Below are 13,841 nucleotides of genomic sequence, written 5' to 3'. Positions count from 1 at the left end.
ACCCAATAGAGCTTGGCTCCCAGCTGGTACATATGTATGAAACAGTCATGTTGCCTGGTTACTGACCCTACCTTTCTTCACACATTCTATGATTGAAGATCCTCATTCCAAGTCATAACCCATATATATATATATATATATATATATACATACATACATATACTTATTGTATTATCTGTGAACATGGGAATATAATATGTAATATGCTATGAATGACCGATAAGGTTTCGGTTCCATAGAAGCTGCCGGTACCTTCTTTGTAAGGATAAACGTAAATCACTTCCGGCATCCGACGGACTTTTTTTTTTTATTTTCCCAAAAAGGCGCTCTTTCTACTGGGGGGGGGGGGGTGCATGCTTTCTGTGTAGCCGTAGGACAAACTCCCATCTAAATGCAGAATTTTGCCTGCAAGGGAAAACGTTTAAAGAGAACCTGGGAATTTGGTTTTACGCAAAACCGCTAACACAAAACCTATTCCTCGTTATAAATAATTGCGATTATTCGTGATTTGTGCCTGTAAAATGATTGTATGAATATACATGGTATGAGTAATGTATTTCTAACATGCTGTATCAAATTCTCTAGTTAGCAAACAGATGTGCTGTTGGCATTCTAGCGTGTTAACGAATAAGTGCTTTACTGAGCTGAAAACGCACCTAGAGGTCACTGCGAGCCCCTGGGTTTGACTGAACGCCTTGTTCGTGGAGCGGGTCTCTGGATATCATTCGGCTGTAGAGGAGAAACGCTCTGCATTATGCATTGGGCTGTATCTGGGGTCACCTCTAGAGCAGGCAGGGTCTCTCCCGGTCACGGCACCGGACATAGAACGAAGGAACAGCGATAGAACGTAGAGTGCAACGAACTGACGCGGCTCCTTCACCTGTATCACCACAATGTGCCACTCGCACGCACTTCATCTGCGACACGGGGAGAAACATTTCTGTGGAGAAATTCAAAATTGGAAACACGGTCGTGAGCATTCGGCCACCTTTTCTTTTGTGGTGTAATTTAGCTCTGCTTGACATCATCGGTGGCACGCAGTATGCTGCTGATTTCAGATTATTCAAAATATGGCCGTTCATACAGTTTTCCATTAAATACATCTCGCAGCGTTGCAATCAATATTGATTATGTAACACAGTAATTGGATCACTCCTTGATCTCTTTGATGATGTCATGAAAAAAGAACTCATTAAGTGGTGCCCTGCGTATGTGTACACAGAATGTTTTATCAACAAAAACAAGCCTGTATCTGGGCTGCGGGGGCCGAAGAGATTAAACATCTTACTGCTATTTCTGCGTATTTGTTTTCTGTAAGTCTGATCCTTTTAAACGTATAACCGCTTTCAGAATGTTCGGCTCATCAAACCCGTCACAGCAATTAGTATTTCTTTTCTCTTACCTGACGGAGCTGACGGTCTCCGCGGTTACTATACAGGAGCTTCAACGGGGTTCGACCCCAAAAGGGCAGACGCAGAATAACTGATAATAAAATCACATTAAAGCATTATAGTCATGAGAAGAAACATTTAAAGCAACAGCTCGGTTATATAACACAACTCACTATTCCAACACGACTCACTCACTATTCCAACACAACTCACTCACTATTCCAACACAACTCACTATTCCAACACAACTCACTCACTATTCCAACACAACTCACTCACTATTCCAACACAACTCACTCACTATTCCAACACAACAACACAACTCACTCACTATTCCAACACAACTCACTCACTATTCCAACACAACAACACAACTCACTCACTATTCCAACACAACTCACTCCCTATTCCAACACAACAACACAACTAACTCACCATTACAACACAACTCACTCACTATTACAACACAACTAACTCACTATTCCAATAAAACTAACTCACTATTCCAACATAACTCACTCACTATTCCAACACAACTCACTCATTATTCCAACACAACTCACTCACTATTACAACACAACTCACTCACTATTCCAACACAACTAACTGACTATTCCAATACAACTCACTCATTATTCCGACACAACTCACTCACTATTCCAACACAACTCACTCACTATTCCAACACAACTAACTCACTATTACAACAGAACTCACTCACTATTACAACACAACTAACTCACTATTCCAATAAAACTAACTCACTATTCCAACACAACTCACTCACTATTCCAACACAACTCACTCATTATTCCAACACAACTCACTCACTCTTACAACACAACTCACTCACTATTCCAACACAACTGACTGACTATTCCAATACAACTCACTCATTATTCCGACACAACTCACTCACTATTCCAACACAACTCACTCACTATTCCAACACAACTCACTCACTATTCCAACACAACTAACTCACTATTCCAACACAACTCACTCATTATTCCAACACAACTCACTCACTATTACAACACAACTAACTGACTATTCCAATACAACTCACTCATTATTCTGACACAACTCACTCACTATTCCAACACAACAACACAACTAACTCACTATTACAACACAACTAACTCACTATTCCAATAAAACTAACTCACTATTCCAACACAACTCACTCACTATTCCAACACAACTCACTCATTAGTCCAACACAACTCACTCACTATTCCAACACAACTCACTCACTATTACAACACAACTATCGGAAATAAATACCATTGAAAATAAACTCAAAATATAAAACGATACATAAACAGCACTTTGGGGAAATATATAAACTTTTAATCTGTAAAAAGTCACCTTTTCTAGTAGCTCTTGAAACGATTCACATCATTTTAAACGCGTGGTCTAAATATCCTAAAATAAGAACCTGATGGTATATGATGCGGGTTTTTGCACTAGCGGATCCCACTGCTCATGGCTGGGTAATTTACATCATTGCAAAGCAACTCCCAACAGCCGGCTGAGAGTAATAAGAGCTTTAGTAAAACCACACCTGATAGGTTTAATTTTAGGAAGAAAGCTGTAGTTTAAAGAGGTCGAAAGAGCGCCCAGAAGGTTATTTTATTGTGCGGGTCAGACATGTCGTCCTGGCTGAAGCCTGTGAGCTCGTTCTTGGCTCATTCTGTTCACCTGATCGCTCTCTTATCTTCTGTTTCTTTGGGTACCAAACAATGTCTTGTTATGTAAAAAAAGAAAAAAAAAACTATTCAGTGAAACGGGAGAAAAAAAGAGTGAGATTCTTCAGTGTTGGAATCTTAGTCACATGGGGCTGTTATAGTCCACCCCCCCCCCCCCCTCTACCAGCTAATCTAGTTTCTATAGAAACAAGATTGGGAAAAAAAGACAGAAGGAGAGAGGTGCAGAAAACAGTGAGAACGAGAGAAAGAGGTGAGGGCAGAGCACAGAAAGCAGCGTCATGTTTCGGGGATATTGATGTTACGATCCGGCATGCAAATGGACAGCACCGGCGCCCGCTGCACACGGCGCTGCCACGCTTTCCGGCGATGCAGTTTGGTGTCCTGAACGTGGCTGCGAAGGTGGACACGCCGCAGCTCAGACTCACGCCAGGTAAGTGTCTGCTCTAACTCACGGAGCGGTTGTTAACATACGGGGTACGCTGTGTACTTGAGAGTAGGTGCTTGTGATGGCGAGGAAGGTTGTAGAAGAAGCGTAAGGTTAAACAGGCGGATAAATGATGGGTTGACAGACAGCTTCAGTTGCATGTTAGTGTTGTGAGTGGCAGTTTGCGCTCTATGAAAGGAATCCCACGCTGGTGAACATAGGGTTAAAAGATAAGGACTGCTGTGTTATCAAGTTGTTACAAACCACAGGATTTGCAGAATTGGATACATGGGAGGCTGGAAACACAAGCCCCCCAGCACCGGCAGTTAACCCCCAACAGGTGGTGGGCACAGACTGCCCAGGTCAGGAGACTTCTGTCTTCTTCTACATATGCTCTTCTCGTTTGCTGCAAACTCCTGCCTGTCATTTTCACTTATTTATTTCCACGGTTTGATTTTGATCCAGGAGATGTCCGAAGGATGGAGTTACAGCGAGCGGGTTAGGTTATGCTGCAATAACTCTTCTCGGGCTCAGCGAAGGTAACTCTTATTACCTTCCTCGCCTCCCCCTTCCCTTCCATCTGGTTTTGACGATGGTCAGAACTTGCATTCACATCGTACCTTCCACCAGGAACGACGCGCTTCGGGAAGGTCGATCGAGCTGGCATTGGAGTGATTACAGGCTGGTATGTTTGGCAGAATGACACGCGTTCATAGTAACATAAATATTTCCCCATCTTATGTTTGTTACACACCAACCGCATTCTTAAACATTATTGATGGGGACGTCAACTGTTACTATTATATATCACATGCCTACTAAATGTCTGTGGCTTTTTTATTCTGTGAGGTTTTTCACTCACTTTTGGTAATTGTAACTGTGATTGGTGTAAGTGTAGATAAAATTTGCGGCCAACATATGTATTACGCTGTAGCAATCCAGTACTTAATAGATGGGGAGGAATCAGGTTTTGATATTTACCAGCTCATCACAATTCAGTTGCATTTGTTTTGCCCCCCCCCCCGAGTATTAACTACACCAGAAGCCGTAACAGACACATTGCTACCGACCACACAATGTACCCTGGGGTAAGCGATGGGTGTCAGGCTTCTCCTCTCACCGTGTATCGTTCAACAAAGTAGTACAAATCCCCTTAAACAGAAACCTTTACAGCCTTTAGAATCATGAAGGGTTCTCAGTAACGATACCGACAACTTGTGCATTTTCCATTTCATTTGGTGTAATTGTGTTACAGATAAGAACTCCTTTTTAAAAGTAATGGACTATTTTACCCAAGAGACTCCAATAGGAAAATGTGTCAAGACCAGCAGAACTATTCTCTGTGAGGACCTTGTCTTGACTACCAACCACATAACTGGTGGGGGGAAGCCTTTAGCGCCCCCAGACCCTTTCCTAGGTTTACTGATCTCTAAAATGCACTTTAAATACCCTTAAACTCCTTTAGTAGCACATTAAGGGCTTTTCTCACCCCGAGTTTGCGGTTATGGACCCTTAGAAAAAGACAGACAACCAGATTCACCTGAAATCATTCAACAAGAACAGCGAATGCCGAAAAGGAATCTGGTACGGCCCATCAGCATCAGAAATCTCGTTAGATATTAGCTTTGGGGATCCAACCCATACCGCCAGAAAGATTAATTCTAGCAAGGATCACGACCCCGGCTTTGTGTCCTGCGCGTTAAATTAATGCACGGAGCGGCCCAAATGCAAAACTTAATACCTTTTTAAAGAGACGTATGACGAAGGCGTTATTACTTAATATCATTTTGCACCTGTTCTGCACTTTTCAACAGGTGCAAACGAAAAAAATGGCCCCTAGTCCAGGACTCTTCTGAAACCTCCTCACTGCCGGCGTTTTACAGCCACATCCAGCCCGGCTCTAAATCGGGGTGCAATCCGAGTAATAAAGATCACCGCGAGAGAACGTTCCTGACACTAAACGCTAAACCAGACCGCTAGCCCAAAGCCTCGTGTGAGGAAAGCCAACTGCAGAATAAATCTCTTACTGAAATTCATCTAGGATGGAGTTAAAAATCATTCAGCGGATTGAGATACCGGTATATCTCACGGATTATCCGCGCTGAAAGGACCCAGGGAACTGCCTATAGCACAGCCGACCTCATGTAGATAAACTGTCATATTATCCTTCACCAGGAGACTTGTGCAGGTTGTACATTTATATGCCCATTTCCGACATAAAACACTCAAAACGTGTGATTCTGATGATCCTTTCGACCCACCTAGCCTGCCTGCAAAAATCCTGTACATCCTCTAATTTGGCCCAAGATGTTGGACTCACACAATGTAGCCACACAGTACATGTGATTGAGCCCACTCGTAACGTTGTAACCTCCCGATCCCCTCACTGTATTAACCTCTACCACTTGTGCTGGAAGGCTGTCCCACTCATACACCACCCTCACAGTAAAGTAAAACATTACATTTTTTGTTTGAGTATCTCAGCATGTGTTGCCAGCCTGAGCCGTATTATAGTCAGCGAGTTCCATTGCCTGCCCAGTGCATCTGAATCCCTCCACCCTTGTCCATGTGATTGTATGGAACGAGTACAGCCGCCGTTGGCAATATATTCACGAAGGGGGAATATCTGGTGGTGTTTTTCTAATCTCGTTATTAAAGAGTCATGTATGAAAATCACATAAATCTTCAGAGAACAGAATGCATGTCGCGTGATTCTTATTAAAACAGTCGATACAGAATGCGGCGGCGCGATCTGAGGATGCCGTCCCTTTGCTGGTTTGCGTTGGGGGGGGGCGACATTAATCCAAATCTTATTTTTAGTTGGATGGTTGAAGGTTGAGAGGTCGCTGGTGTTTGTACTATTTACATCCCGGTATAATATGCAATTATAGTTAAAGACTTTTCTCTCGATACACCTCTCGATGTACTTGTATAGCGCCCTGGTTAGGAAGCCAGTCGCTCCCGCGAGGTAATAACGGGTTAGCCGTATAATGGATGTTGTGTCCGCCGCACTCCTCTGCCGGAGCCGAAACACACATCACAGCGGCCCACGGAGCGCGAATGGGCCGAGTCCCTTCTTTTCATAGCCTATTTTGACAACCGGCTGACATCACAAATCCCAGATAATCATTCGGGCTGACAACTCGAAACAAGATCTGAAATTCACACTGAACTTTAGAGATAAGAAATACCTACGAGCACTTTCAGAAGTCTCAGGCAGGTCCAAAAACATACCCTGTCACCTCGTCACCGGCGTACGGAGCGCTCCCGGCGCAGGCACAAATCCGGGTAAAACACAAGACTTTATTCAGTGTGACACGAAATGCTTCATCTAAGCGGTACTGTGTCTGCCGCGGCTCCTGTATCGCAGCTAAATTATCGAATCTATAAAACGAATGCGAGACGTAATAATCCTAATGACATGATCGTAATCATCTTTGGTTTTGTCGTTTGCCTTTATTCACTAGAAGGCGCGTGTGAATAGTGTGTGAATGTGGCTAAAAGCTGGAACTGATGTGCTTTTTTAACCTTATGTAACGGTATGTACCCATGATAAAAAGGAAATGTGCCCCCCTTGGCATTATAGCAGCCCTGGACCACAACTGCCAACGTGCTACGTGTTGGAGGGGCGTGCAAGGAGTTGTAGTTCATATGTATATATATAATTCTGTCACACTATATGGGCATATATTGCTTTGCCCGACACTACGTCAAGTTTGGCAAGCCCTGAGAGCCTTAAGTGACCCCATGCCGGCCAGTCTGCAGATAACCTGAAAGAAGCCCCTGCTTTAAAACATAAGCAATAGAACCTGCCCAGGACATGAGAATGCCCCACGAACGTGTCTGTACCCAGCCACGAGGTTTAATAATAAAGTTTACACCTTTGTGTTGCGGTTGTGATCAGTCGTGATCGTGCCCGTGTGTGACTGCCGATACGATGTTTGTTACATATGCCGGTACGCTGCACATCTGCCATGATTCATCTCTGTACTGCGGTACATTCTGTGCAAATGCACTATAAATAGCCGTCATACAATGCAGCGCTCTGCCATTCCCCCAACCTCTGTTATTTAAGCCTGGAAGAGACAATTGTTTGGTTTTTATGCCGTATCCTGGAGATTTCTGGTACTTTGCAGGTCCGGTGCGAGACAGGAGCAGGTGGAACCAGATCAACCCAACTTGGTCCTGAGATAACGGGAAATCATTCCGGATGGAGATAAAGTCTTAATCTTCTCTTCCTGCAGGTCCCTTGGGGGGTTTTCAAAGTTCACCCATCGTTTGTCCTTCAAGGAGAGGTCTGAGAAAAGAAACGATGCGGACTTGGCACCTCTGGAGCAGCCGATGTTCCGGCAAAGATCACTAAGCATTGAATGGTGAGACGGGACACGGAACTGTCCACATCCTTGTTGATTTTGGTTAATGCATCAATGAACACGTCATATATCTGTTTACAATAGCTGGTTAGTACTTTAAACCTATTGTTAATTCCAGTTAAAAATGTTCCTGAGCGCTGGAGAAATGTTTGTCACATTCCAGTTCAAGTCACCAAGCGCTGAGATATTGCCTTTGGCCTCATTCAGACAGCGATTCAGGACCATCCTGGAACTGGCCGTCATAGATAACATCTGATTTAAGTTAAATGTTGAAGCCATTCTTGGCTCCTACAAATCTCACCAATGTTGCCCAACTTTTTAAAGTTTTTAGAGAACTCTGTGGATGCGCCATCTCTTGGGTTCCTGCAGAATCAGATTGGTCGCGGTATATGCCATGATAGCTCCTAAAGTATACAAAATGTGTGAGCCCCGGGGGTAAATTACTATGATTTTGATAATAAGAGTCTTGATGAAGAAGAGTTCCTATGATCCAGCCTGCTGCTTAATGATCAGTTTGCCATTTGATGCGTTATATTAGAAGTAACTGACAAATATGGGGTTAGACGATAAGTTTCTTGGTTTTTCATTGTTTCAGAATCTAAGCTGCGGGAGAAGGCGCTGCTACTTTGGATGATATGAGAAGTGAGTGGGTTAGAGAAAAACTTTGTGTGATTTTGGGGTCCAGGCGTACAAGGCAGCTTTGCACCAAGTCTTCAGAGACTGTAAAGGGACGAATATAAGGCTGGGAGTAGGGAGCCATAGGCCATAGTAGTGTCAGGAGGGCATTGTTGGGGTCTGTACGGTGATAAGGGTTGGAGCGTGAGAAGGAGTTGAACCACAAGGGACTGTCAGTCACTGTATGAATTTTAGATTTGTTCTTCAAGTAACCAAGAGCCAGGACAGGGTCTGTGCCGCGTCTATCATGTGAAGAAACAGAAAGGAGGCGCTTGGTTTATTTCCTTACAGAGAACCTTAAGGGATTCGTTGGTTCCTACAACCACGTTTCTCTGTCTCTGTGGATGGACGTGTCCTGAATACCCACGTGTCTCCTTTTCACAACACAGATTGCTTTTGTGACCCAATTGTCCTACTTGCCTTCACGCCGGCAAACGCTGTACTTAAAAAGAAAATATCCTCTGGAAATAAGTGGCGTGCCATTTGGTGCATGCAGCTGGAAATAGGATGATATTACGATGTAAGTAACTGGTGCCAAATCTGAAAAGTAGTCTCATCAACATAGTAGCCAGTGGAATGCTGATTGGACGAGTCCATTAGTTGCTATAGCGATAAGACCACTTTTCAGAATTTGCAGCAGAATCTCTTCTTTATTTTTACCGCTTGCTGTATCAGTCTCGTATAAATACTTTTTAGATTTCTCTGAAACACACTTTTACATTTCAGAGCTACAGTAAGTATGAAAGGCTCACAAACCCAACGACTGCGCCGTCTGGACACGGCTGCGGAGCGGGGACTTTATGTGTTCATAAAAGTGCTGAGTTCCATAGTTAATATTTATATTTGCGTTATAAAGACAATAGAGCCGTTGTCATTTGGGCCGATCCCTGTTTCTTCTCCTCCTTCTCGTAACAAGCATCATTATCATTTTGCCAAGTTACTCCCCCACCAGGTAATTCCCCCCGAGGGTCCTGATTCTGGGACCTTGATGTATTCCTTGGAAAATAAGGTTCAAAAGAAACATTTTTGTTCCCATAGATCTTCATGTTAGATGAAACAATGCGAGCTTGTATTGGCGACCATGGTTCGTACATATCCAGGCGCGCCGTTTATTTTTAGAGGAGCACAGAGTGTAGAGGGGCTGATAAAATACACCTTCCTTGCAGATCTGCCCCTTCCCTGTTACTATTTATCCATCATTATTATTTTACACAGCACCATCATATTCTGCAGCGCTTTACTATGGGATACAGAACAATAATATGTTTGTTTAGCCCTAGAATACCCTAAAAATGGCAATAAGCTGCTACTCTGGCCAGGGTACAACAGGGCAAAACATAGTGCCAGAAGAGAGACCCCAGAGCAGCACGGACTGTAACGAGCCATCATCTTCATTAATTCCGTATCCATGTCCTATTCTGGCTGGATAGATTTCCCAATATAACATTTTATAAAGAATCCATTCTTTGTCATACAGAAATCTATTTAAACGCCTCTATGAGCCCCTCGTGCTTCCCAGTAGGATGCGGCACACAAAGCGTTATGGATAAGGAGGTCGGCAGTTTGTTTGTTTGGATAATTGGTGGGTTTTCATCAGGAAAACGATGATATGAGTCAAATAGGACACTCGCTGTGTGCTTTCCAGCATATGACACACAATATGCCGTGCTTTCTGCGGATAGTTCTGAGGCTCCCGCTTTCACGTGAGGCCGGTCTTACTAGCCCACGAGTCATTTTTAACATGAATACAAAAATACCACCCGAGGACATATGTGATAGAGCCAGCCGCCGATACGTTTCATTCGAAATATGGTGACTTGAATGTGAAGTCGCGAAACGTTAAAACATGACATGTTTACCATTCAGCTTAGTAAAAGAGAAGCCAGTCTGTGTTCTGCGTTCCCACCAAGGTAAGCCGCCCGCCGTTAAAAGACTCCTCGCAAAAATCAGTTTTTTACCATTTTTAATAATTAACCTATTCAGTGCAGAATTGCTCACCTTTGGGGGAACGGGGCGCTCCTTGGGCTCTTCCGCGTGGTTGCTGTCCTTCATTTTAAAGCAACAGCGACCTTGTGCTTGGAAGAGCAGGCTTTGTGTTTATCTTTATGTTGTTGGGACTCTATAGTTTTCCTTATGTTAGAAGATGCCGCCCCCCCATTCTCCTTTTAGCAATGTCCCACTAATGATCCCTGAGCCTCTCTGCTTCCTAAAATAATGCCGGCTGGGAGCTGCCGCGCATGCCGCACGGGATTTTGGATGAGAACCGTGTTCCTGCGGATTGCTGTGTGTGAAAGTAGTTTGTGGTGGGCACGCAAGCCAAAAGAGAAGCCGGGGGCAACGGAGTACGGACAGGGAGAGAGATAAACACCGAGGCTTCCCTCCCATTCTGGGAAACGTCGGCGGGGCCGCGGTGGGAAGAATGAAAGCGAGCTGTCCGGCTAGTGGTTCCCGTTCCTGGTCCCTCGTTAATATCTTTCAGAAATAAGAAATGCTTTACTTTGTTTTTACTCTGCGCTATAATACCGCGGGACACAAACATCCCGTCTGGCGCCGGCGCCAACAATTTATGCCCAACATACTTTACGGCTACGGCCAATCCGGCGCAACCCGAAATAATAGATTTCCAGTTAGAGGGGCCGGGGGATTAAACTGAGATTTTACAAGGAATTCATTTTTAACTCAACATTTGGTTTGCCCCAAATTTTTTTTGCAAGAATGTGATGTATTTAGATCAAACAGATAGATTTCTGTCTCTCCCCTTTACGTAGAGGATACAGTGTAACTGCGGCTGATACCCAGTCGGTATTTGGTGATATATCCTCGGTCTGCTGCGTAGTGACTCTGCGTATGCACAGACAGCACTTATTTCACATTTTATTCCTTATTCTTGTTTCATTATTATGGTTCATGGTCACAGAAAGAATGCCCCCCCAATTATTATTAGGATTTATTTATCAATCTCGCTAAATAAAATCTTGTAGCAGCAGGACAGCCATAGATTAATATAAAATCACATGTACAACCATTGCTCGTTTAGTTTTAGATTAAATTGCTTGCCCCTTGTTCATTCTGACGGGTTCTCACGTTAATTGATTATAGTTTTTGCAGTGGAAATGGTTATGATGGTTAAGAGCCTTTTAAACATGGCTGCCGAGGGGATTAACGGAGACCCGGAGGTCCGCCGGCCAGCGTGTCACCGAAGTGTTTAACGTCAGCCGGAAGATCATAGCCGGCCACCATCCAAAAATTCATAACCAGGGAAAAATACCCTCCGTGGTGCCTGATTTGGGCGTTTGGAGCATTTATTATGGCTGATGGTTCAGAATTGTCAGTCAGTCCTTTTGTAATGTGAAAGAGTGATGTAATAAGCAAAAGAAATAACTTCGCTAAACATCACTCTTATTGTCCAAATAAAAGTAGGATATTATGGTTTTGCTTTGGCTGAGTTTTTAGATACCTCGTTTATGGCTTCCGGCTGTTTAGAGCAATGTGTGGCGTCCATCAAAGCAACACAAAGTACAGCCAGATCTCCCCATATTACCGCTGAAAGTGACGCTCCAGGGTAATATTTGAAAGCCGGTGAATGATAACATTAGGCATCCTTTAGCAGATTCTTCATGCTGTAGAGCCATTGGGCAAACTCTTTGTAAGGGTTTCTTACTGGGCTATGAAGCCTTTAAACTGGAGAGTCTGGAAGGCGTTTCCCAAAAGCAATAGGGAACAAATGAAAGCCAACATTGACCTGAAATTGCCCCGTCCCTTATATCATATATCGTATATCATATAAGGGACTGAGCCCTGTAGTCACTGCCATTTATGAAGCTTTGGGCAGCGACGTCCCGGCAGGTGTTTCCTCGTGTATCTGCTTGGGCCCGTGGGAGCCGGAAGCACTCGCTTCTACATATTCATACTTTTTAAAAGCTTTATGCAGAAAGAGTTTGGGAAACAATGGAACATTTTATAGCGAGGTTACACGGCAGCCCTGCAAGTCATCACAGGTTTTGTGTGTATGGAGCTTGGCATCTTTAGTCAATTCACGGCATAAAGAAGATCTAATGCTGCGATGCTGCAGGGGTGAGGGCCGCTGCGGTGCTGCAGGGGTGAGGGCCGCTGCGGTGCGAGGGCCGCTCCAGGACCAGATTAAGGTACTGTCACAGTTGGCAATTAAGAAGGAATAGTGTAGGAGAAATGGCCATCACATCCGCACTCCCTCGTTCCGAAACAGCAGGGGGCGCCAGAGGCATGTGCAGCCGCCATTGTAGGGATACGACGGGCACCGATGGTCAGGTTGTTCGTATTTAATGATAACTTTTACAGTTGAACTTAAGCGTCTAGTTTTAGAATAAAGAACGGGTCAGATTGTCGTCAAATGTTTTTCTTAATATGTTGCCGTTTTAGACTTTGCTTTTGTTTAGTGGTTATAAGGGGCGGGTGGGGATAGTGAATAATTATTAGTCTTTATTTAATGAATTAGAAAGCAGATAAGGGGGGAGATGTTACTAATATGAGGCAGTGAAGTTGGGGCAATTCTGGTGCTATAAGAACCCTCTGTGGACTTTGCACCAGAATTGCTCTTTGTGTCATAGATTGTAAGCTCTTTGATCAGGGCCCTCCTCACCTGTTGTCTCTGTAAGTCACTTCGTTATGTTACATGCTACTTGTTATGTCCTGTCCACCAATTGTACAGCGCTACGGAATTTGATGGCGCTATATAAAACAATAAATAATAATAATAATTAATTAATATCCTTAGTCTGCCGCTGCTGGAGCAGGGACATAAAGCATGCTTCGTAAAAGTAGACTGAGTGGGGATTGTGGGAGTTGTAGTCCAACCTAACAATTACAGGAAACACATCCATTTGATGAGTTGCTGTCCAGCGCCTGCAGTGCTGTCCTGCGGTATGTGTGTAACATCACAGAAGGATGTACACTCCGGGAAGCAGGGAAGCACTTTGGGGGCCAGTGCTTGCTTTATTTAACAGGACATCCTAGCCCATTTTTTTATCAATAATACAATCCATGTTGCTGGGCCCATAATGTATTTTTTCATGCAACGTTGTATCAATTCTTTCTCTTCATGCCCCGCTGGGGACTGTAGTTGTAGAACTCATACAAGCAGGGAGTCAAATGGCTTGGTGGGATCTTGTGGCCAGTGAACTAAGTCGATGGCATTTATTGGGGGGGCTAAATCTGTAATGCTGATACTGCTTTTAAGACTGTACGTATTTAACATATGGTGGATTCAACTGGTGGATTCCATCGCGGG

General features: G+C 43.9%; 1 protein-coding gene across 2 annotated transcripts in view; it reads left to right on the top strand.

Moving 5' to 3' along the window:
* The window catches only part of LOC149274980 (ankyrin repeat and fibronectin type-III domain-containing protein 1-like), an 87,708-nt gene that overhangs the window by 51,190 nt on the left and 22,677 nt on the right, over window positions 1–13,841 (top strand). Inside the window, exon 5 of one of the 2 annotated variants that reach the window (XM_089505016.1) lies at window positions 7,772–7,900. The exons of the other annotated variant lie outside the window; for it this stretch is intronic. Within the exon in view, the coding sequence (XP_089361142.1) occupies window positions 7,772–7,900 (129 nt within the window). The remainder of the gene's footprint in view (window positions 1–7,771; window positions 7,901–13,841) is intronic. 2 annotated transcript variants of the gene reach the window in all.

The sequence above is a fragment of the Sceloporus occidentalis genome, unplaced genomic scaffold (genome assembly GCF_023333645.1).
Source record: "Sceloporus occidentalis isolate IW3139 unplaced genomic scaffold, rSceOcc1.0.p SCAF_306, whole genome shotgun sequence".
Taxonomy (NCBI): domain Eukaryota; kingdom Metazoa; phylum Chordata; class Lepidosauria; order Squamata; family Phrynosomatidae; genus Sceloporus; species Sceloporus occidentalis.
The sequence above is the reverse complement of the archived record's forward strand: the minus strand, read 5'-3'. Positions and strand labels throughout refer to the sequence as shown.